Consider the following 26,580-nt stretch of genomic DNA (forward strand, 5'->3'; position numbering starts at 1 on the left):
GTTCACCAACTTACAACTGGAAATGAGCGGGTGCTGTTTTAAGTGTTGCCCATTTTTACCAACCAAGACATGCAGCATATATGGTTCAGAGCATAGGCGCGCCAGGTCATCGATAATATGCCACAGGTACTCTAGGTTCGAATCCCGGCAGAGGAATTGACCAAAATGGTCTCATTAGAAAAAATTATATATGAACTAATAAATTCCAATAGGAAATTCCAACAACGATCAACCAATGGATTAAAACCAAAAATATTATTTTTTAATTGTATGTTTTGTTCTTCATGCATGCATGAAAATTTAAACATCAATTTTACACTTGAAAATGCAATCAAGCCTCGAATGTACATTGCCTATTCTTTCCTTCATGCATTAAATACACTTTGTCTAAAGCTGTTGTACGGTACAGGCAGTAACTATACTTTAGCAATAGCCAATAAAGTGCTAGTAAATGTAGCCGTATTGAAACTGTAGTGGCGCCCTTTTTCACTTCAATACTGCTTCAATGAGACATATAACGCAGTATGACTTTATATGATATATTTTATAGTACCGTCGTTGGGGGTGACAATGGGTCAAAAAGGGATATGTGCAATTTATTTTTTGAATAACTATCGCAATTTAACTCCAATAAACTTCAAATTTGGTGTGTATGTACTTTAATGGTACATTAACAACTGTTCAAAAAATTAAAGACAAATATTTATTCACAGCGGCACCACAAGTGAATGAAAAATGACCCAATCTCACCCCATAGAGGGGGTGACATTGGGTCACTGTAATTAAAATAAGGCTGATACAAATATTAATTTTCTTTTATGTCACCGAAATGTTTTCTTTTATGTCAAAAATCCGAAAATTTTGAAGGGGAGAAAAAAAAAGATTCATCATTTCTTTGACATCATTTAGGTTTTTTTTTTTCGATTTTTGAAGTAAAACACAAGTAAAATAATGATTCAGAGGACGTTTGGAAAAAGTTTAACAATTATCGTTAAAAATAAAAATTCGAAAAAATAACTTTTTTTTTCATTTTTATTTTTTTGTTCCTTATTTATTTTTATCCCCCCCCCTCGAACCTTCCAAGTGATCTCGGACATAAAAGAAATTTAATATTTTTATCAGCCTAACTTGTTTTTGAGAATATGATTTCAAAACCATTTACAACTGAAAAATATTGATAAAAAACGATGCAAACAAGACAAAAAGATATCTAAGATGTTTCACAAGTATGATAAACCCACTTAAAAGAAAAATTATACAGAAAATTGAAGAGCTATGAGAAAAAATATGTAAACCCAACATTTATCGTCAAGTTTACATAAATTTTCTTGGTTTTTCCCTCAAATTGTCTTCAAAGTCTCATCCCCATTGCTATAAAGCCCATTCAGTTTCCCCAAAGGTGTACTGAAACAGTGATTATTTTAAACCTTCGCAAATTGTTAAATTTCGGTGCGACATTCCACGATCAATAAATTTCAGGCAGAAGTTGACGTCATAATCTCAGTATTTCAGCGATCCAACTCATTTGTACTTCCGTGAAATGTTTCTATAATATAAAAGCACTGATAAATAATCAAATTTAGAAAAAAAACACCCTTTTGATAAAAATTTACGATGTTGCTGCGCACGAAACACAGTTGCTGGTTTGAGAAGTTGTCAAAATGCGTTGTATTGTTATTCAATGCACGGAATACTCAAGTAGACTTGTTTGATGTTTCAGAGATGCTGTATATAGAAAGAATAAACACATCTTAATGAAAAAAGAGAACACCCGGCACCGTAGAATGTCAAAAAATGGACTTGAAATTTCATTTACTATCGTTCTTGCTTGACCCAATGTCACCCCCATTTTCAATGTTTTAGACATCGTACCGAAAAAAAATATTTTTTTTGTGGGAAAATCAAACAGATTCCGGAAAATACCTGTGATGTGTAATGAAAAGACTTTCAACATTCTACTAATACAACGATAGAGGCTAGAGTACATGCGTGATACTTTGTACAGGAGAATTTTAATGTTGTAAATTTTATCTAGTATCAACATGCAAGTTTATTGATGTAGTAAACAAAAACTACTATTTCTAAAAATGTATATTGTTATGAATTATGTGTAATAATATGTTCTCTAACATATGAATTATTAATTTTAGTAATATCAGCGTTATTAGCTAAAATATTTCACGAAACATACTTTTCCGTTTTGACCCAATCTCACCCCCTAGACCCATTGTCACCCTCATCGACGGTAGCTTAGCTTAGCTTAGCTTAGACTGACTACACATATCAATGGTTGCTATTCTGTGATTGACCGAAGTCAGTGAAAACGCACAAAGAATCAACTAGAAGTTCGGCTGGGATTGGCCATAATCTTCTTCAGTGTGCATAATTCAGTGCCTCTATTTATACAGGGTCAATAACGGCGCTGGCCACGTCCTTGCAGTCAGGCGGGAATGGGGGAAGGAATGTTAGTGTGTGACCTTTGCTATTTGGAGACCGTGTTTGCCTCTGCATCTCCACAAAGGTTACTGGGAAGGATGTTTGTTAATCGGAAGGATCGTTGGGTCACAGGATTCACTTTGATAAGCGATTAGACCATGATAAACAATGATTTGTGAGATATATACATGCTTATATGTAAATATAAAATTTTCATTTGATATGAACAATTTCTATGTAGAGGAAAATTATGCCAACACTTGAGGTGACGAACCATTCAAAGTTTGTTGAACAAATACCTTAATGTAACATTCCTACAGCTGTCAGGGCGAAAGCATGTGTTATTATATTTTACTCATTTGAAAAGAAACAATAAACACGATTGGTTGGGACATCATAGAACACTCTTATTCTTATGCTAACACTTACAGTGGCGAACCATCCAAAGTTTGTTGAATAAAGTGAACCTTTCGCGAGTCTACACTTGTAGTGTCGAACCATTCAAAGTTTTTTTTTAATTACAAAAATGAAGGTAAATAAGAGGTGTTCTGAAAAAAATGTTAAACATAAATAAATCATGAATCAGAGTTTGTGTCGACACTCACAGTAACGAACCATCCAAAGTTTGTTGAAAAATCATATTTGCGTCCCACCATTGTAACGATTAAATGTGCAGTCATACATGTTTTATAGATTAGAAATAGTAGCATGAAACGAGCTCACCAATTGATCCATTATCCTTGACTGAGCAGCCACAATCCACTTTCAGCTTCACTCGTTTGCTCGGCTATATAAAAGGAAAAAAAACTGACAACTGCTCGGGCTTTCTTGACGCACTGCCCAGGAGCAAGCGTCAAGGTCGAAGGATCAAAAAGTACTAACCGATCGCGGCACTTGTTCATTTACTCCAACCGAACTTACCGATCACGCCACTTTTTCACTTACTAGACCGACGCGCGACATGTTTGATCCTGCCCTCGTCGCTCGCCACGGAAGAAGGTCGAAAGATCAAAGAGAACTCTCCGTCAGCAAAATCAATCGGACGACGCAAAACCGAACTGTCCTGCTTGGGCTTCACAAAGCACTACCCAGCAAGACGCTCAAAAACAGGGGAAAATAAATTCTCCGGCAACGAAAATACGCGCGAATCCGTCAGCAAAATCGGACGACGCAAAACCCATTATATGATATATTTTATAGTAGCATATAAAGTGAGAATAATGCAACTAAATACAGCTCTAAGGTTACTTGGGGTTGTATAACGTTAGCTTCTTCTATTTCCTGGCTTGAGACCGTCACGAACTTATAAAAGATTTCTACTTATAAAAATCCATTAAATTTACATACTATTTGTTGCATGACGTATTATTATTTGGTTGGTTCGGTTAACACTTCAACACCGATAGAATCGGTCGATGGAAGAAGATGCTTGAGCGGTAACTCTTGCTCCCTAAAGCGAAGTATGCCCTTCAACAGAAAAGTAATCGCCTATCTCGATGCGTGGAAAATTTCTTGCAAGAAATGGTCAAGAAAAGCATTTTTCTTTGATCGCAGTATGCAGTTGAAAAGAAATGTCATTTCGAATGAAGCTCACTGTAGAAAATTTATTGACCATTTCTTCCGCAGAAATTTTTACTTTTCTTGAGCAAAACAGCATACTAAGCTGTTTTCGGGTGAACGTTAGGTCCACGCATGATCCACTAAGATTGGTTGCTTTAGTGAGTTTGAGGTTTGAGGTTTAGGTACTTCTCCATGAACCGTGCACTCCATGTTCTCCTCTTTGCTCAAATCGATGTTGCGTGTAGTAGTACATGAAACTTCCAAACGTCTAAACCTTATAACAGCAAGAAGAATGTGCTTTTATTTGGAAAATAAGACATGCCTCGATATTTACTGATTTTTCAATAGTTTAGTAATGAAAATCAATAGTTTCCATTATTGGAGTCGATTTGTAGAAAGATTTCCAATCAATTGGCGCAAGAATCTCGAAAATCTATCCGGGCGTTAATATGTTATTAACAGTCAAAATCTAACCACTTTTCGTGACGTGAGCGATTTTTGTTTTTCGAAATTGTACCCCAGTATGTTGCCGTAAGACGTAATCCAACGTCAAAATGCATTTTGGACATATTGGCGCTTACGTCGACTATGCGAATATGGGCAGTTATAACAGATTTCTGAAACATGTAACGAAATTCCATTGCATTGTTACGAGAATTCAAAATAACTGAATAAATATTAACGTAATTTTCAGGTGACCTAATTACACTTTTATTAGTCAGGTACATAAAGAAAAATATTGCATACAATAATACAAGCCATAGTGAGGTGCCATAGAATATATTGTGATATTGTGGATACCAACTCATCACGGCAACGAACGGTTGACTAAACCAATCGTCATTTAGAAGGAGCGACTCACCCTCCAAACAGCAGAGGGATTTCCCTCTCGGGAGTTGTTTTCCATTTCACTATTAACGCTCGTCCTTCCCTGCATTGCCCTTGGCCATATAGACCTGTCCCAGTGGATTATGATGCTTACCAAGTCGGTCATCGTCGTCATCATCATCATCGTCTTGTAGGTAGTGATATAATTCAAATCGGTTCAATAAAACGGCCACCTATAAATAGCCGCCTGCAGGACCGCAATGGCAAAGCGAAGCGCGTCAAGGAAAATATCTTATGCTGGCTGAACGAACTGATGAGGCTGACTTCGAACCGCGGCTTGCGAGGTGTCGTCGTCGTTGCTCTGTTTAGAATAGTGGTTTTCAACCTCTTTCACGCCATGCAAACTCATTTGGGGCTGTCCATTAACCAGACTCCCCCCCTCCTGGTCATTCGTTCATACATTTTTTTAACATTTGTATGGTCAGTAGTCATTGGTACAGCATTCATGAAGATGCAGAGGTATGCTCGGTGTTCAGTAACAGTGGATGTCACACTAACATTTTTTCCCGGCGCCGTCATTGAATTTATAATATTTGGAATTCTAGGAATTATACACTGAAGATGATAAGCTACTCCCAAGCTCCGTTTGTTGTCAATCACGGAGTATCAACTACGAATTGTACGGCTATGAGAACAAAATTCGAAAAACCTAAGGACCATTGGGACAGAGCCTACTTCTCAGCTTAGTGTTCTAAGAGCATTGCCACAGTTATTAACTGAGAACTTTCTTGGCTTAATTTACCATTTTCGCATTCGTATATCATGTGGCAGATGATAATCTATACTCAAGGAACTCAAGTAAATTTCCATTACGGAAAAATCCTGGACCGACCGGGAATCGAACCCAGACACCTTCAACAGGGTTTTGCTTTGTAACCGCGGACTTCTAAGAAGACCTCTATGGGTAGGCCAAATTGGTTGAAAACCGCTGGTTTAGAAGTGCACGACTGTCTGCCTGTTTCTGTCTCGGAACGTGTGTTTGTGTCTCTGACGACGACGACGGTGATGTTCGTTCATGGCCATGAGTTCGCGCCCGCACGGCTCTTGGTGAGATAAATTACAGAAATTCTCGCCGCACTCCCATCAATCCGCAGTGGGAAGTGCGGTTGGCTGAGGGCTGGACGAGAGTAAAGGAAGAAGACTTTTAGTATGGAAGCTGCGGTCACCACAATCACAAACATCGCGGGTGGGGGCGAATGTGAAATTGTCGCAGGAAGAAAACACGAGATCGCACCAATAGGTGCGAATATCGTAAATCGCTATCACACACGTTGGCCGCGGGATGGGGAGTTCGAAGGGGGGTTCCTAATTGTTGACACCTGGATGACGTAATCGGGTCGATCCGACAACAACATAGACACATACAAGGGGGAACGAGAACTCGTTCACAATTTGCGCTGGCTTATCTATGAGAACTTGCTGTTATCGTTCATTCGGCTTCCAATGTATAACCATATTTGAATTGAACGATTACGTAGCCGATTACTCTGTAGTGGCGAATTGGTTTTGCAGATTAGATAATCGGAAACTTTGTGTACCTGTTCATAACTGCTCTTTTCAGGTTCAATATACTTATACTACCTACTGTGAGTTGGTTTTTGAACGGCCGAAATAACATTTGACTATTTACTACTTTCGAAAGGCTAACACATTCATCAGTGTTTTTTTCCTTCTTTCAATCAAAAGCTGCTCTGTTTAGTTATATTTCACAGCGGATATGTGATCGGGTCGTGTTGTAGTACAATGCAAATTATCCTTATTTAACAACTAACAATCCATACGAACTAAAAATTCATTCAACGTCACTAGGTAATGCAAATTATTCTGATCTACCTTTATTAGTTACCCATTCGACCTTACGATTTATTAGAATTATCGGCTGCTTTCGGCCTAATAACCCTGTAGGCTTAATAGTCCTTTCGGTCTAACGGCATTCGGCCTAATAGCCTTCGACCTAACGACATTCAGTCTAACGGGATAGATCAAGTAGAAGCAATGAACTAATTTACAATGCACATTGGTCCACGGAACGAAATTAAGTGGAATAAATTAATAACTTGAAAAATATAAGAGATAGTGTTTTGGTGTCTTTTGAACATTTGTTTGTTATATGTCTATGCGCGTTATATGCAAAAGTGTCCTAAGCGCCAAATTTCATAGCATTCGAAATTCGCTCTCAAACTTTTTTATTTCAAAAGATAGCGCAACAAAATGTTCTACAATATTGAAGACTATAGTAAATATGAAAACTTCGTAGAACATCATTTTTTTCTATATCTGATAGTTTTAGAGATATAGGTCACTTTAAAACTTTTTGATCAAAAATCGGTTTTTCTTCAATACTAACGAAAATATCAATTTTTCAAGCCTACTATGTTATGAAGAGTTTTAGATATAAGCAAAATACACATTTTCTCTGAAGACGTCATACCTCTAAAATTTTCATATGAAAAGATATAAGCGTTCTTGCAGTTTTTTCCAAGCGTAACATTTCAAAATGGCGCAAGTGGAATCAAAAACTTTTTCCGTTACTTGAATAAGCATATCTTCAAGTGCATTTTAAGAAACTTCGGTGATAGTACATTTTGATTTTCTCTAATAAATGCGTTTTGAATTATTCCTCAATTTTACTTAGAAAACAGATTTTTTCTGACGTCTGGTAATACTTATGCAATTACAGTAGAATATTTTATAATATATTCACAAAAAATCATCTTCGGTAAGTAGGCCTTGCCGGGTTACAGGTCTTTTTTCTGCGCTTGTCATTTTTTTTTCGTTTCAGGTGATTTTCTACCCGAAGAATTGCTATTTGAAGATAATTGCCTTTGCTTGCTGATTGCTGGTTGGATTTGCGTAAAGAGAGGAATAAGTGTACTGCAAGCTTCAAATCACAAGACACCTGGTTGTTGCTGGTGATACAAGCCGATTGACGTTTTTGAGTGCTGTTGCTGGTGTCACTGAAGTTTATTTGCGTTTGTTAAGCATTTGTTTTCGTTTTTGATTAGATATTTTTTTTTATTTTATTATTCATTTGGTGTTTGCTTAGTTTAAATTCGTCCCCGTCATTTTTCCATAATGGAAACTGACGGGGATACATCTTCTGTAGTAGATAAAGATTCTGAAAAATCTTCATCTACGATAAAATCTATTCGTATCAAAACATATCCTCCTACATATCTTGGCCCCTTTGTTGTGTTTTCCGTAAAAAAGAAAAACCAATCAACATTCTTTTAATTTCATCAGAAATTTATAAATTATATAAATCTGTTAAAGAAATCCAAAAGATTTCTCTTGACAAATTACGTGTGGTTTTTGGATCTCGAGAAGACGCTAATGCGTTATTAGAGTCTAAATTGTTTTTTAATTCATATAGAGTCTATGCTCCATGCGACTCATGTGAAATAAATGGTATAATTTATGACGAGTCTTTAGATTGTGAGGATATTTTAAAATATGGTTCTGGTATTTTTAAAAATAAAGCTATTTCCCCAGTTAGAATTTTAGAATGTGTTCGATTATCGAAATTACTTTTTTCCGATAAAGGATCCTCGTACATTCATTCTAATTGTATCAAATTAACATTTTCAGGATCTGTCCTTCCTGATTATGTTGATATTGATAACGTTAAATTTCGTGTTAGGCTCTTTTATCCAAAAATCATGCATTGCGACCGTTGCCTTTTATTTGGCCATACGTCTCATTTTTGCACCAATAAACCAAAATGCTTAAAATGTGGTGGAGTACATTCTCCATATGAATGTAAGAAGCAATCTGATAGTTGCATTTATTGTGGTAAAAAGCATGATTTTTTGAAAGAATGTTCAGTTTACATAGCCCATCAGAAACAATTTAATTTGAAAATTAGAAATAAAAATAAATTATCCTATTCGGAAGTTATTAAAACTTCTGATGCGTTTTCTACTAAAAATATTTTTGAACCTTTGTCTCAAATCAATGACATTGAGAATTCAAATGGAGAGCCTAACAATTTTGTTTATAAACCACCTATTAAAAGAAAAAGAATAAATCAATCTAATAACCATAACCATAATTTAAATCCTCATCCATCAACTTCTTATGATCAGAATTTCCCTCCTATTAAATGTTCAAACACAACTCAAAATATTCCTTGTTTTCAGAAAACTATTCCTGGTTTTTCTGAAAACTACAATGACAATTTTAACAATGTCAATAATAAATCACAAAATAATGACCATGATAGTGATGAGGGTAGTATTTTGAATATTTTAGAAGATATTGTGGATTTTTTGGGACTCAATGATTTTTGGAAAAAAATCATTAAAAAATGTTTACCCTTTTTAGCGAAAATTCTTGAAAAATTGAATTCATTTGGACCCCTCATTAGTTCTTTATTTTGTTCTTAATGGCTCCATTAAAAAATACGAACTTGAATATTTTACAATGGAATTGTCGTAGTATAATTCCAAAAATTGATAGACTTAAAGCTTTAATAGCAAATTTAGAAATTGACATATTTTGTTTGAATGAAACATGGTTAGTTCATACTAAACTTTTTCGGATTCCTTCTTTCAATATAATTCGAAAAGATCGTAACATAGCTTACGGGGGTGTTATGATTGGGATTCGTGAAAACATTGAATTTAAATTTCTGAATTTCACATTTGATTCGCCAATTGAATATGTGGCTATTTTTGTCAAACATAACGGTTTGGAATTTTCAATTGTATGTTTATATATTCCACCCCAAGTAAAATTTAGCTTACAAAATTTGAAAACAATTTTGAATAATGTTCCTTCACCATTTTATATACTTGGTGATCTAAATGCTCATAATTTAGCTTGGGGTAGTGACATAACTGATGGTAGAGGTGAATTAGTTATGAATTTAATTGATGAATTAAATTTAAATATTCTGAATGACGGATCTTTCACTAGAGTTGCGGTCCCGCCTGCTCATCATTCTTGTATAGATTTAACACTTTGTTCAAATAGTTTGTCCATAAAATCTTCTTGGACCATCATAAATGATCCAAATGGTAGTGATCATTTACCTATAAAAATATCAATTCATAATCCTTCGTGTGACCAATTTCAGCAAGAACCTTTTGTTCCGGATTTAACTAAGAATGTGGATTGGCATACATTTTCTGACTTGGTTTCGTCTGCCTTAATCAATTTTGATAATTCACTTTCACCTCTTCAAAATTATAACAGTTTTTCAAAAATTTTAATTCAATGTTTACATAAATCTCAGAGCAAAAACATATTTGTAGGTCCTTCTAAAAAAAGAACTCCTTGTTTTTGGTGGGATCATGATTGTACTTTAGCACTTAAAAATAAATCAGATGCATTCAAAAAATTTCGGAAATCAGGGTCTAGAGATCACTATATTTTCTATTGCAAAACTGAAGCTCAGTTTACTCGAGTTACAAAATTTAAGAAAAGAAATTATTGGAAAACTTTTATAGAAAATCTTGATTCAGAAACATCATTAACAAAATTATGGTCAGTTGCTAGAAATTTAAGGAATTATAATATTCCTTCTGCATCAATTTCAGAATATTCAGAAGATTGGATTGACCAATTTGCTTCTAAAATTTGTCCAGATTTCGTTCCTACCCCTATCACATTCAAAAGTCATAATGTTACAATTATTATCCTGATCTTTGTAATAAATTTTCAATTGAGGAAATGGAATTGGCATTAACTATTACTAACAATACTGCTCCAGGCATTGATAATATTAAATTTATCGTCTTAAAAAATTTACCTATCGATGGTAAATTACATTTACTTTCATTATATAATTCATTTTTGTTTCAGAATATTTTTCCTTTAGAATGGCGTTCTATTAAAGTAATTAGTTTACTTAAACTTGATAAAAATCCTTCATTAGTAGATAGTAGAAGACCCATTAGTTTATTATCGTGCCTTCGTAAACTAATGCAAAGAATGATTTTAAATCGACTTGAATTGTGAGCTGAGAAAAATAATATTTTTTCATCCTCTCAATACGGATTTAGAAAAGGCCGTGGAACTAGAGATTGTATTGCCTTACTTGCTTCACATATTGAATTAACGTTCAACAAAAAACAAGATGTAGTTTCAACTTTTCTTGATGTTTCTGGTGCATATGATTCTGTATTGATTGATTTATTGTTTAATAAAATGAACGATTGTAAAATTCCCATCATCATTTCCAATTTTCTGTGTAATTTATTCTCCTTCAAAATAATGCATTTTTACCATAATGGATCATCAAGAATGGTTCGTTATAGTTATTTCGGTTTACCACAGGGCTCTTGCTTGAGCCCATTTTTATATAATCTATTCACCAGAGACATCATTTCCATCATTCCTAATGGATGTTATTTTATTCAATTTGCCGATGATAATGTAATTTTTATTAATGGCAAGAATAGAGAAATTATTCGTCACTATATGCAAATTTCTTTAGATAATATTCACACCTGGGCACATAATAATGGTTTCACATTTTCAGTTCAAAAAACAAAATTCATATTATTTTCTCGCAAACATTCTCCAGTTAGTATTGATTTATTTCTCAATAATCATCGAATTGAACAAGTTTTTGATTATAAATATCTTGGTATATGGTTTGATTCGAAATTGAAGTGGAATAATCATATTCAATATGTCCAAAAAATTTGCTCCAAAAGAGTTAATTTTCTTCGAATGATTACTGGAACATGGTGGGGTGCCCATCCCAATGATTTGACTACACTTTATAAAACAACTATTCGTTCAGTAATGGAATATGGTTGTTTTTCTTTTGGAAATGCTGTTCAAACACATTTTTCCAAACTTGAGAAAATTCAACTGCGTTACTTAAGAATTAGTTTAAAATTAATGAATTCTACTCATACCAAATCGGTTGAAGTACTTGCTGGTATTATTCCACTCAAAAACCGCATTCTTGAATTGAACTGCAAATTTTTAATACACTGTTTTTCAATTAATCATCCACTAATTGATATATTAAAATCTTTATTTGAAATAAATCCTAGTAACAGAATGTTGAATTCGTTTATTTACTGTTCTTCAGAAAACATTATTCCAAATTATTCGCCTGGTTTTCATGATTATAACATAGATATTCATTCCTTTCGTCCTAACATTGATTTTTCTTTATACGAAGAATTGAAACAATTTCCTTGTCACGTGCAGTCCTATTATGCTAATATGATATTTAAACGAAAATTCATTGGGGTGGAGAATGATCAAATTTTTTTTACAGATGGTTCGTTGATTGAAAATGTGGCAGGCTTTGGAGTGTACAATTTTCATTTGGCCCATTTTTATAAATTAGATTCTCCTTGCTCCATTTTTACAGCTGAACTAACTGCTTTATATTTTACATGCAGTTTAATTAAAAACTGTGCTCCTAATATATTTGTGGTGTGCTCAGATAGTTTTAGTTGTTTGCAAGCTTTCAATTCCAACAAATTTCATTTTAAAACCCATCATATTGTCTTGTCAATAAAAGGGTTATTGCACAATTTATATTCTAAAGGATATTTGATTAAATTTGTTTGGGTTCCAGCTCATTGCAATATTTATGGCAATGAACAAGCAGATTTATTAGCAAAATTGGGTGTTTCACGTGGTATAATATATAATCGTGGTATAAATTAATTTGAATATTTTTCTAATTTAAAAAAATCTACTATAAATGATTGGCAAATTTCTTGGAATACAAGTGACCAAGGGCGATATTGTTATTCCATTTGTCCAAAGGTAAAGATATATCCTTGGTTCAAATACTTTTCGGTTGGACGTAATTTTATATGTACCTTCTCTAGATTAATGTCCAATCATTACATTTGCAATTGCTATTTATACCGTATGAATATTATAGATTCTAATATTTGTGAATGCAATAAAACATATGAAGATATAGATCATATTGTATTTAAATGTTCTCGATTCAATGTGCCCAGAGAGAAATTTTTTGACAGAATCAGTAGTTTGAGTAATGATATTCCTGTATCTGTCCGTGATATATTGGAAAATTATAACCTACCAATATTGAAAATTTTGTATCAATATTTGTGTGAAATTTCTTATCATGTTTGATACTTGCTGCCTTGTTTTCTATTTCATTTTCAGGTACTCCAAGTTTGGCCTCCATTCGTGTCGTTGACTGGCATCGTGAATACGCTTGGGAGGACCTTCATGATGATTTATCCAAATAATTCGGCTCTGTGATGGATCCATTCCGAATGAGCCTTTATTTTTAATTTTCATTTTATAACGTTTTATTAGAAAAGATAAAGAGGTTTTGTGCCTTTTTGAGAACGATTTCGAAAAGTAAATCACTCAAAGAGGCTTTTCCCTCTTTCAAAATTATTGAGTTAATAAATAATAATAATAAATCACAAAAAATGAATTATTTTAGGCGCAAACAAGAATATTGTAGATGTTTATCATGCCATTTTTTATAAATATCGGTAATAATTTAACTTTACAGAAAAGCTCGGCCTTTTAATTACCTTGACTTTTCATTATAGAATTCTGTTTACACTAAGTTTCGTGGTAACGCCACAAATGCGGTCCAAATTATGCATATTGCATATGCACGCTCCTTCAAAGTGTGATAGCATAAGGGTCATCCAAAAATGACGTCCATCAATTGGGGAGATGGAGGGGATCTATGAAAGTGTAACAGTGCATGCATAAGGTATTGAAAAAAACGTGACAGCGGTCGGAGGGGGGTCCGGAAATCCCGAAAAACGATGGACGTCATATTTGAATCGTCCCATACCGTGTGTGTCATCTAATCCTTATGGTGTATTCGGTGCACTTATTCCTTGTAATGTAATGTAACAAGTGCAGCGAATGAATCGGAATGATCTGATGCGGACGTGTAATTATGTCACACTTTTCTACACTCTGCAAATTGTGTGACCGTTCACCGTTTGACGGGGATGTACCACTATGGGCGGTTTCCATACAGACTGGCGGCCAAAAATTTTATTTTTGTCTCATGTCGTATTTATGACTTTTATGATACAAATTTGATGTTTTATTTTCAAAAACAAGTTTTCGAGACTAACTTTTGAATAGGGCCTATCGCGAAATATTAAACTTTGTTACTTATAATGCATTTGAGCCATTTATGCGATTAACGTTGTGAAAACCATTATAAATATTAAAACTTACATAGAAATGATAATATGAATGATTTAGCGAAATTCAGTTATTTTCTGGATTAGTTTTTAGCTGTTTTCAATAGAAAATGGTTAAAAATTTTGGAAAAATTTAAAAAGCCTTAAATTAAAAAAGTGCAAATTTGTGCAGCTGAATTCTTCACGATCCTTTAGTTTACATCTCAAAGTACCCTTGGAACTGAATTTCAGCCTGGGACAACTTGGGACAAAAAGTACTCGATGTGTTAACTATTAGCTTATTCGATTTTTAAACCGCTTTATAAAAAAAAACATCATAAAAGCCACTATTTTGAAGCTTATTTTTATTTTTTTCATTGTTTCTAGGAAGCATTTTTTGTAAGCTTTCAAATGGTGTAAAAACATTTTACGTAAGTATTATAGAAAAAAAGTTATATTCATTTGAGTAAACCATAGTTTTTGTTAATAAAAACAAATTTTTCTCCATAGGCTCAACTTTGGCATCTCATATCTTAGTGTGCAATGCAAATCATGCCCTAATATTTTAGGTATTTCTTAGCAGACATGTTTACAATGAAATGGCGAACAAGAATTTAAATTTGGGGCACATCATTTTTTTGATTATTGGCCACCTGATAAGCCATAGTGTGTACGCAATAATTTGTACAATCACGATCATTTATCAATAAATTACTAATTTGTAAGTATCGTGCTGCTACCTATAAATTTGAAGTTAAAAAATATTCTACTTGAATCATCGTGATTTCAATCAACATCGTCAGTCTTAAACTTTTTTGGCTGAATGGTGTAAAATTGTATATACTAGAATATAAATTGCTAATTTGATCCTCTCTCACTTCTCTAATACATAGGGGAATTCGGGGTAAAACCGACACCCTAAGCTCATTGATAAAATTTGTGTACTTTCGCTTGTTAAACGAACCTAAAATTGTTGTAGAATTACATATTGATTATAAATCTATCAATCTTTGCGATCGCTGGATGATATATTCAGGTTATATCGTGATTTAAATCAAATTGATATTTCATCATTTTTAGGTGAGACAATAAGTGCGGGTAAGATCGACACCCTGTTGGGGTAAAAACGTCACATCTACTCTGAGTAGAATTTATACGTTGTGAACATCACAATCACATTGCATGTTTAAAATAATGCTTTAAACATGTTTTCGACATTTATGACCCCTTCCTCCAAAGGATTATTCACATATTACGTAAATTATTGAAGAGAGGCCAAAGATCAACTAAATATATGTGAAAATTTCGAATGTCCCACGCTAAGATTATAAAGTTGGGGTGAATACACATGGATATTATTAATTTGTGTTCATGGAATGCTTACGAAGATGAAGTTGTAGCGAATAATTGGTTGTGAAAATAAATAATGTTTTATTTTAACAAAACAGAAAATGTAATTATTTTTAGATAATAAAAACTGTCGAACCTCATTGTTTATAAATAAACAATAAGATTAATGTATGTTAAAACATTTCAAATTCTATTAATTCTGTAATTTTTAATAAGAAAAATTTATTCAAGCTTCATCAAATAAGTTGAAACGTGATAATATAGAAATTTTTTTTTTCATACTTAATGATAGCTTGTGGCAAGTCATATAGTGTCATATTTTACATGTTAACAAGTTCGTCATCCGTGAGTTTCACTGGAATTTGAAAATAAAGACTCACATGTGTAGTGATAGTCTTCCGATTAAGATTCCCTGAAGTTAGATTATGAAGCTAAGAAAGGTGTCGATTTTACTCCAAATGAAAGTGTCGATGTTACCCCAAGTGGACATTTATTTTTCAGTAGCGTTTTCTGCTGTCGAAAAACCAAAAATTAATTTCTCCTTCATGTTGTATCAACGTAATAATAGTAAATTATGATGTAGAGGCAGATCAAATAATGACATTTGAAAAATTTCACATGCGAAATAGTTAAAGAATAACAGCGAAATATTGCAACTGCTGTTGCTTCTATGTTATCCAATATGATTTTGTTGATTATTTTGGCAGTTTATTGGTAGCGTCATTTGTAGTGTCATTCGAAACACAACATTTCACTAGTTAAGATAGAGCGTGGTGGAAACTGCATGAAAATCTGCTCAAAACATGAAAAACCAAAGGGTGTCGAGCTTACCCACAGTGTCGGTTTTACCCTGATTTCCCCTATGAGTGGAACCATAAATAAAACTGCTTCTTGTCATGTTGGATAAATACAGTTTATACACTAAACGTCATTATCCCGCACTTAAATTCGCAAACATGTACTTAAACCACACTTATGATGTCACGTTTTATAAATTATTTATTGGTAAAGAAAATAAAATGTGAGTTTTAAATTTTTTATTTCACTTTTTAATCATATAAGCTCAAAAATATTCAAAATCTATCATTATTTGCTTGTATCAGTCATATTCGAAAGTAAATATTAAAATGATAATAAATCTTCGAGCTGTTTAGTTAAATAGATAAAAACCCGAATTTAGTAGTATTCCATTTAATTAGGCTAGTCGAATCTAGTACACGACACTGAAGACGGCAGTTGAGATCGAAATACGCGTATCTGTCAAAGGATACAAACTGTAGTGGAATTAAATGCTACTTATTAAAAGCCAAACTTCGAATTTTCAAGTGCACAAGACAGGAGAATCTGACAACAGGTCGCGTTGAAAATCAATCTAATTACTTCCTTGCTGGTGGTGACCAGCAATGGGATAAGTTTTCAACGTGGAGTGCTGTTTGGCTCTCAAGTCTTGTGCTCTTGAAAATTTGAGGTGTGACTTCGTTCTATAATCACCTTAAATGAGGGATTAGTAAAGGTTATATATAAATTTGAAAAGGTATCGAAAATAAGTAGTTTTTAATATTTTTTAGATTTTGATCAAAGTTTTATTTTCCAATGTTATATTCATACGGAGGCCGAGTGCATATAATTGACATAGTTAAGTATTGTCTAGTTCAAAAAACACTTATACAAACTTAAAAAAAGGGAATGCAACTGCATTTGCATTGTCCAATCTAGTGAAATATTGGCAGAACTTTTTTTAAATTTGTTTAAATTCGTCGAGTTTTTCTTCCATTGACGGTATTTTATAGCAAAGAACGAATATTTATGTAATTATTAACGATATGAAAAAAATACCAATACTAAACTACTTTTTCATCCCAAGAATGATTCACTATTTATTTATGTATTGAAAAATGTTCGACTGTAATTGAATAAGAATCTCAAGAAGTTGAAAAATCTGTTTTCTAAGTAAAATTGAGGAATAATTCAAAACACATTTATTAGAGAAAAACAAAATATACTATCACCAAATTTTCTTAAAATGCACTTTAAGATATGCTTATTCAAGTAACGGGAAAAGTTTTTGATTTCACTTGCGCCATTTTGAAATGTTACGCTTAGAAAAGTGGGTGAAAAACTACAAAAACGCTAATATCTTTTCATATGAAAATTTTAGAGATATGACGTCTTCAGAGAAAATGTGTATTTTGCTCGTATCTAAAACTCTTCAGAACATAGTAGGCCTGAAAAATTGATATTTACGTTAGTATTGAGGTACAACCCGATTTTTGACCATAAATTTCTAAAGTGACCTATATCTCTAAAACTATAAGATATAGAAAAAAATGATGTTCTTTTCATATTTTCTATAATCTTTAATATTGTAGAACATTTTGTCGCTCTATCTTTTGAAATAAAAAAGTTTGAGAGCGAGTTTCGAATGCTATGAAATTTGGCGCTTAGGACACTTTTGCATATAACGCGCCATGACCAGACAAACAAATGTTCAGAAGACACCAAAACCCTATCTCTTATATTTTTCAAGTTATTAATTTATTCCACTTAATTTCGTTCCGTGGACCAATGTGCAATGACGTCACGCTGCTTCTTCCATCGAGAAGAACACCTTTTACTGCGGGCCGTGTTTACAAAAAATGAACGATTTCGTTGTATATTCATCCACTTCATGTTCATCCGGTGAACATTCGTCGTCCGGATGTTGGTCCGGATGTCATTTTATGTAAACATTGCCCGCAATTAGAGCAGAAAAGAAAAAGAAAGTCGAGGATAAAAGAAGACCGTGGATAAGTCCATAGTCCATTTTACGAGACGGTTTTGAACAGCTGATCGCTTAATTTATGAATGAAATTTTGACAGTAGGCAGTGTCGTAACGGGTGAAAGTAACAACAATATCATCAGTGTTGCCGTTTCGTAAAATGGACTATGTATGCAAAGCATTTTGATTGAAGTATGGAGTTTTATTTTCGCTTACAATCCAAAGCGACCTGTTCGATTTGCGGTTCGGTAAAGATTCTTATAAATGCAAAAAAAATCTTGGCTTTCTGGATATACGATTTACAAATTATATTAGGGGTATTCACTTATCGGCGTAAATTCTCGCGTATATCGTGATAAACTGTGTATCTCAAATATTTCACAAATTTGTATAAACTGTGTAAGAAACATTTCAATGTGTTGAGATTCCACAGTCGATCAATCCAAGAATGCGTCGGTCGTTATAACAACGATCATCAAATTTGTTATTTATAAACAAACAAAACATTAATTTCAGAAACGAGTCGAACGAAAAACTTGCGAATAAAATTGATTTAAAATAAATACTGATTTCGCATGAACGTCTCAGTGCTCAGACACAAAAGGAAAACGATTGATGGTTGATTTCAAAGAGCTTTAAAGAAAACGATTGGAGGGATGTTATGTATGCGACTGATGAAGGTGGTAGAACGTGTCAGAAGTACTGCTCTCTCCGGGTACTGTTCGTCCTTTTCAAATAAGTTTATGTTACAACGAGATTTAAACGCAACGTGCATCGGTTTTTGTCATTCGTCATCACATTAGGTTTTAGGCAGTAAAGGCATTAGATTCGGCTATTTTATTTTTAGGACCATCCATTGCAGAGTAGTGTTTGATCCTTGTTGCTAGCACCTGCGGGGGCGGGCGATGAGGGCAGGAGTAGCAACTACGAATTGTATGGTGATCTATGCTTATGCTTATGCATATGATTTTTATTCCATTGCACAACACTGGGATGACTTTTATGATCGTGAAAAACTACCCGAACAAAGATCCAGACACGGTCTCAACAATCAAAATGTCCAAAGCAATCAAAAGGACAGAGAGATCAAACTATGTAATATGAGTAAGGTAAGAGAGCAGATTGTTGCTCTTTGGAGACGATGGAAAAGATTTCGGGAACCGTGAAGAAATCATTATGCCTCGTCACTAAACTGAAATCTCGACTGACACAAATCGTACAAAACATTGCGAACATAGTGATTAACTTTTGAGTAGCCTGACATTTTTGTTGGGTAGGTTACTAGATTGTTGTTTCTTACTTTTCATCCCATAGAGACAGAATAGGAATATTTCATTTGAAATATTTCTTCAGAGTTATCTCAGTTTACGCAAACTTAAGTGAATACCCCTATTATTATATTGTATATAAGTGAATTATGTTGTGAATATTATTGAAAGATTTAAAATTGTCATATTGTATACCAAAGAGTTTTGGGTTTCGATAGTTTTTCAACGGGATTTGTGGCATAAGCATGTGATCGAACGATAAATTATTGAGACGTACCGTAATCCGGGGTATCATTGATCAGCGGGGTAACATTGATTGGAATGACTCATCTCGTAATAATTTGGTATCATCATTTATCGATGAAACATTTACAAAGCATGAATGTTGCTTCTCTTTCTTATATTTATGAGCTAATGAAAATAAATATTTTTGCAAAAATTGCGTTAACTTTATGCGTAAATTTGTTTAGTTTGCAAAACAATGATTTCACTGGTTAAAGATGACACTACCGAAGATTCATGTCTCACATAAGTTCTGCAAGCGATATGAGCAAGGAAAATGCGGTTCTCACTAAAAATGGCATCGCCAAAAACGATTCCGCTGTCGAAACTTTTATAAGTATGTTCAATTAAGCAACATTAACGAATTACTGTTAAGAATGTAGAATTCCCTTAGGAAATTGACTACCTTTAGGCGTATTCCGCTGTTCGAGGTGTTTTTAATTGTAGAATAACTCAAAAAGTAAATAAGATGTAAGCGTTTGGACATCATATTCGGCTTCAGGGACCATGATTTAAGTAAGTAACGACATTTTCAATGTTACGGAACGTTGTTCACATGGATGATCAATGTTACCCCATATCAGCTAAATGAAAAAATCACATAAAACATTTAGTAAATCTTTCAAAAAACAAAATATAGTATATAGTCATGAGCTATAGGTGGCAGTTCTTGTTTTAAAAATATATAACTCAGAACATTTGCATTTTTGAATTGAATATTTAAGAAATATCCTAAAAACTGATCAATGTTACCCCAGATTACGGTATCTTGCTCTGGCGAGCTCATTCATTGAGTTTTGAGTATCTAGTGTTGTCTAATAACACAGAACACCTAGATATAAGAAATAATGAATGTAATGTTTGGAATGATACTAATAAAAAAAAGTCACGACACGGAAAACAAAATATACCCAAAATTTGAGTTTAAACCAAAAGATTTGACAAAATCTCAAAAATCATAGAAAAATATTTGGAAACGAAAATTATTTAAAAATTAAGTAAACATGTGTTTCTGACCTAAACTTAAGCGTTTGGTATCAAAATTGGGATAGGGCTTTAGGACCCTATTGTGTCTTATGGGTTTGATATGTCTTTATTTTTGGTTAAATTTTATTGAAAAATTAATATAAAGGTCTATAAGAGTTTTTTGAGGAAGAAGTTAGTATCTTTGATTAGAGACAACTTAGATGAAATATTAGCTCATAGGTTTTTAGCAAAACAGAGCCGCTTATCACACTTATATGGAGGTTCAATCACAGCTGTCCAGAATGAGCCATTTATTCTAAAATATGTTTAAGTCTCCAGCGCTCCAGGTATAAATGTATTCTGTCATTTGACTTGGGCGAATGTTCGAGACAAGGCCTGTGAAGAATCTCAAATTATCGTTGACGTTTTAAAAGCTTTCATCACAAAGATATTGAACTCAATATGTGCTTGATACAATTTGAAGGTATGCTTTCAATTCCTCTCTAGTAAGAAGAAAGCAATAGTTAAAAATAATGTTCAGAGCCAAAAACAAAGTCTAAATATATTAAGCAATACAAATGATGAATAAAATTTTTGTTTAGCTTCCATTTTTCAAATAAAAATTACCATATAACATCATATGAAGATTTTCGCATTTTTTATTGGCCATACTGTGACAAAAAAGGTTTAATTAAGAATAAAAAATTCTCATCTACTAAATTTGGGTCGATTGAATCAGAAAATGATATTATAATATCTTTTATATTGCAAAATTGAACTTTGAAAATTAGCATAATACGCCTGAAATTAGACAATATCTCTTGAATTAAGCACGTTTTTTGAAAAACTTTGCTTGTAATGCTGTACAAAACTGAGTTCAGTAATTCACACTTAAGCTTACACAATATTTCACACGTTCAAGGTCAAGACTCAATGACATTTCAATTGCCCCGTATTAAAATTTTCCGAGGGGTGATTCAAAAGCGATTTTCATACTAATTTCAATCGTTTTTAAAAAAATAAGTTACAGGGCATGGCAACATCGGATTTTTAGTTTTGAAACTTTTGGACTCTGGCTCAATTTTTAACGTAGAATCAGAAAACGTAAAAAACTGGATACCAATTGCTTATGTTTGACAAATACGCGTACTTCGACTACCACTTGCAGCCAGTGCTGTTAAATGTCAAAATTTTGGAAAATTTAAAATGCTCATAGCATTTTACCATGCGAAATATCGCATCAGCAAGTTTTGCCAACCGATATTAATTCGGAGAAGGTCACCGGGAAAAACATTTTCCGTTGACTTTTTCCACGGGGAAGAATGAGTATTCAATTGTCAAAGTATCGTGATATTCGTGATATTTAACAGCACTGCTTGCAGCCTTCTTCAGTGTCAGTTACTCGTATGCACTCATTAAAAAGACTTATATGCTAACTAATTTTCTTTAAAAAAAATAGTTTACAATCATCATTATATATCTATATACTAGACAACACGGAATGAATGTGAGGTCGACGCGACATCCAGCATCTTTGGAAGTTATGTGCTTAAGATTTTATGGCACCGAAATGATAAAATTCACCCCAGTAGAAAAAAACCCCTAAAAAAGACTATGTTTTGGTTTAGAAACTAGATTGTTAGTTGGCATCATCAAGTTCTAAGCACCATATTGGTGAAGAGTGAGATCCCGATGAATGCTACTCTCTGCCCCAAACATTATTATACCTACAACTGCCATTCCAAAAATGATACTTTACCAAAGATGACGTCACTGCCTTCAAGTACTAGTTCCCTAGTTTCCGTACACGCGCACATGTTCTGTTTGCATATTCATTCCGATGGAAGAACCCATTCTTTCGAAAAATGCACCCGCACAGAAACGAAAACAAACCCGCCAACAACTGCGACGACCCTTCCGAGCCTGGCCTGAATTTCCATGGTTTCTAACAGAAACGGCTCACGCGAAGAATGCTCTTCGTCCCAAACAAAGATAACGACGTCGACTGGCGAGCTTCGCGTCACGTTTATGTTGAATCGATATTTTATTTTCTTCGCGCGAATGGGAGCTTTTGGTCCTGCTTTTATTATATTGCGTTGTGGAATGCAAGTTACTAAACGGACGTTTTGTCTCTTTGTGCTGTGATTTCAGATTGTTCAACCGTGTGGGAATAGAAGAAGCTTAATATGCCTGTGATATCAGCATATTCGACCAGTGGAAGTAGTTACATCTCTCCGTCTTATCGCTACAAGTCTAGCCTAACAGACCGGAAGAGCTATACCACTAGTAGCAGCCTCAGCAGCAGCCTCTACCGGAGAAGTTCGTATCGCTATGATCTACCGAGCTCCTCGTCAATCTACTCATCGTCCTACCGTACGACAAGCTCAGCAGCCGATCGCACAGCGGACGCAGACCTATCCTCGACACTAGCTTCCGTCAACGTATCGTCCAACGGAGACAGTGGAGTGAGCATTACAGTTAACGGCAAAGACAACATCAGCACTAGTAGACCTAGTCGGTACTCGACAGCCTATAGTTATAGTTCATCGTTAAGTTCAGCACCTCTACGAGACTACAGTTCACGACTCAGCTCGCGGTCGTCCGATACCCGGTTCAAGGATCGGGACAACAACTGTCCTTGTGTAGGCGGAACCAGTTCCTCTAGCTACGTTTCAAATTTACGCAACACTGCGCTAAGCGGTGCTGAACTCTACCAAAAGTATAGCGTTTCAACCTACAAACCCAACAGCTTCGAGCGGATAATACCATCCAGGTCACCGTCGGAAACTCCCAAGCCCAGTAGTATCCTTAAGAGCACTTCGCCAACGTCAGTGGACATCAGCAAGGTAAACAACATTCCAGCTAAAGATAGAAACAGTAATTTTGACGCCGCCAACAATAACAATTGCCCTACTACTAACACTAACCATGGCACCACAAGTGTTGCTAATAATCCACTACTAGAAACTAACAGCAAGTTCACGGCGGCTAATAACACCAGCGTCAAACCGGCTAGTGCAGCATGCTTTCTCAGCGCCCGTTCCGACAGCTCCACTAGTTGCAATACCACAATTACAACCTCCACAACCACCACCACCACTACAATTACTACCACTACCTCTTCTACTACATCCGCGTTACTGTCATCATCGTCATCATCTTCGGTGCTGTACAATACGACACCTGCCAGCAGCAATCCGGTGACACAAGCACGACTGCGCAAAGCCGTTCCAGGCCCAACGGCTCCAATTAGGTCTACGCTGAGCAAACTACGACCCCAAAGACCTCCTCTACCGAAAAGTGCACTCAACGGAAGTTCAGGTGATATCACGCCATGTACCGGTAGTCGCAAGGAACTACTCGGTCTCTCCAGTTACCGTAACCATAACTTCCTGAAGCACGAGTGTGAACTGGTCAAGCGTGAGCTCAGCAAAAGTGCCACAGAAATAGCCTTCAAGAAGGGTTCGCCATCTACCGGGAAACCTATTGGACACGGTTCCTCGGGAAACCTATTGCTGGAAGCACCTGCAAAGCTGGATGTAACAAAGGTGAAGCAGTTCTTACCACCCGTATCGAAGGCAACAACAAGCTCTGAAACAACGAAACACGGCCACCAGCCCAAAGATCATGAGGATGATGACAAAAACCATCACCATAATCACATCCAACAACATAAGCCACACGAAAATAGCAACAACAACAACCAATCAACTGGCATCTCACCATCATCACCTAGCGCAGCGCAGTCTGGTGTCGAACTACTAAAACCAATAGATAGGCCAACCACGGCAACAACCATTCTCGATTGTACTCAAAAAAATGATACTTCTCTTTTCAAACCATCTTCATCATCGACCACGTGCACGACTTCAACAACTACAACACCGTCAACAACAACAACTACAGAGTCGCTAACAACTGCTTCCTCTCGTTCATCATCAACCTGTACCGTAAACCGTACTTATACCAATACCAATTCTCGTTCCGGCGACACGATGAAATCGCTGCACATCACGTCGGAAATCGATGAACCCATCACGCATGCGACGATCAAGCTGCGGCCGGCGTTGAACGGAACGTCGAACGGCGGCAGCAGGATTCTCGCCACCGCTTCGGCCACTACGGACGATCTCCACGATGGAGACTACCACGTGACGGCCACCATACGAATCAAACCAAAGTCTAGCATAAGTCACAGCACAAGTAGCAGTAGCAGTAGCAGCACCAACGGCAGCACCACCAGTATCAACAACAACAACAACAACAATGCAAACGATGGCAACAGCAGCGGCGACGATCACGAGATCGTCAACGGCAGCAGCAGCAGATACGGCAGCAAGAGCAATCTCAGCAGCAATGCCAACAACAACAATGGAAACGCACTGAACGACAGCAGCGAACGGAGGGAGGAGCATCAGGACAGACGAGTGAATGGTTTCGCCGATGTTGACAGCGAGCAATCGCCAGCCATCGCTAGCGCCAATTCGGTAGACAAAGAACCGAAAGTCAATGACGATGATAAAGTCTCTTATGTAAGTAGCATCAGTCTTGTCCCCAGTCTTTCTTCTGCTTTACGGAATTCGAAGAATCTATATTTTTTGCAACACAGCTCTACCTTACCTCCCCAAGCCCATACTCATACTGAAATAGCTTCCTACATCTTGCCTTGACCCAACGCTAGCCAAAAAGAAAAAAAAAAAACAGACAGCATACTAATTCGATTAACAAAGAGTTGAACTCTTTTTCCTTCTACGTATTTGCGCGTTTGAGAGAGTGTTTTGCCGTGAGCTTATTTTCTGTTGCGGATAATCCGCTGACTTCTTGGTCTTCGTTGTTCGATAATTACCTAATGGGAACTGCTCGGTGACTTCTTGACGTTGTACTCCCTCCTTTGGCTGTTACATGTGTCCTTGTATGTATGTAACGTTTGATAACCGGCGCGATGCGTTGCTTATTACGGCATCATCAGCTTGTGAGCTTTTTCGATTATATACACACACACGTTAGGTCAACTCAAACTAGGGCTGCTCAGAGCAAGCAGTTCGACAATGTTAGCGACTCTGTATTATTAGTCTCTTGATTCCCCGGAAGAATTCTAACTCTAGCTTTCTTAGTTGATTACACTACACTATCAGTAGGCTTTCACAATACTTCTAAGACTGTTTCCCTCAGAATGGTGCTAACAACTTGATTTCGTATTTTTCCGGTCAACGTCTAGCTCCGCGCGGGAACCGCCTCCAAGAGCATCCACTCGACGAGTCCGGTGGGATACCGAAGCCGAGACTACGACTCGGGCATCAGCAGCTACCGGTCCGGACTTGGCAGTTCGTCGCTTTCTTCCTCCTCGGCGCTCAAGTCCATCTATGATCGCACGAATGACGACTCTCATGAAACGACGCGCACCGGCAGCAGTCGGAAAGAAGGTACCCCGCTGCGGTCCATCGTTTAACTCGTTACTCACCATTCCTTTGTTCTCTTAACCGTTGTAGGACTGTGTGGTCTGTGGAATATTGGCAACACATGCTTCATGAACTCAATTATACAGTGCCTCAGCCATACTCGGGAATTGACCAACTTCCTACGCCAGCAATCGACAACGGAACGGGGAACAAGCAAAGATCACAAGATCCTAGCCGGTAAGCTCCTACAGTCACTCCCTCGCCCTGAACTTATCTGAAGTCCCTCTTTCCGCAGAGTACACCAAACTGATCAAAGACATGTGGAGCGGCACCACCCGTAGCGTCAATCCATCCGAACTGAAGTATGCCTTCTCCAGCAAGCACCGGATGTACTCTGGGTCGGCCCAGCAGGACGCGCAGGAGTTCCTACGGTTCTTCATCGACTCGCTGCACTGTGCGTTGAACGAATCGGTCAAGCGCGAACCCATCAACCGGGCCATCGAGGATGACGATATGGAGTAAGTCGCTTTGGAACTATATTTCAACTAAAAGGCACTAATCC

General features: G+C 35.8%; 1 protein-coding gene across 4 annotated transcripts in view; it reads left to right on the forward strand.

Annotated features, from left to right (window-relative positions):
- Nucleotides 1-26,580, forward strand: part of LOC5574012 (ubiquitin carboxyl-terminal hydrolase 2) — a 62,936-nt gene that overhangs the window by 18,367 nt on the left and 17,989 nt on the right. Inside the window, exons 2-6 of one of the 4 annotated variants that reach the window (XM_021852720.1) lie at nt 22,771-23,465; nt 24,675-25,151; nt 25,838-26,042; nt 26,109-26,255; nt 26,314-26,536. In XM_021852720.1, coding sequence (XP_021708412.1) covers nt 22,806-23,465; nt 24,675-25,151; nt 25,838-26,042; nt 26,109-26,255; nt 26,314-26,536 — 1,712 coding nt within the window. In that variant the 5' untranslated portion in view covers nt 22,771-22,805. Of the gene's footprint in view, nt 1-22,770; nt 25,152-25,837; nt 26,043-26,108; nt 26,256-26,313; nt 26,537-26,580 lie in introns of all 4 variants that reach the window. The other 3 variants (XM_021852839.1, XM_021852783.1, XM_021852676.1) reach the window with 3 other exon arrangements.

This window comes from Aedes aegypti, chromosome 1 (assembly GCF_002204515.2).
Source record: "Aedes aegypti strain LVP_AGWG chromosome 1, AaegL5.0 Primary Assembly, whole genome shotgun sequence".
Lineage (NCBI taxonomy): Eukaryota > Metazoa > Arthropoda > Insecta > Diptera > Culicidae > Aedes > Aedes aegypti.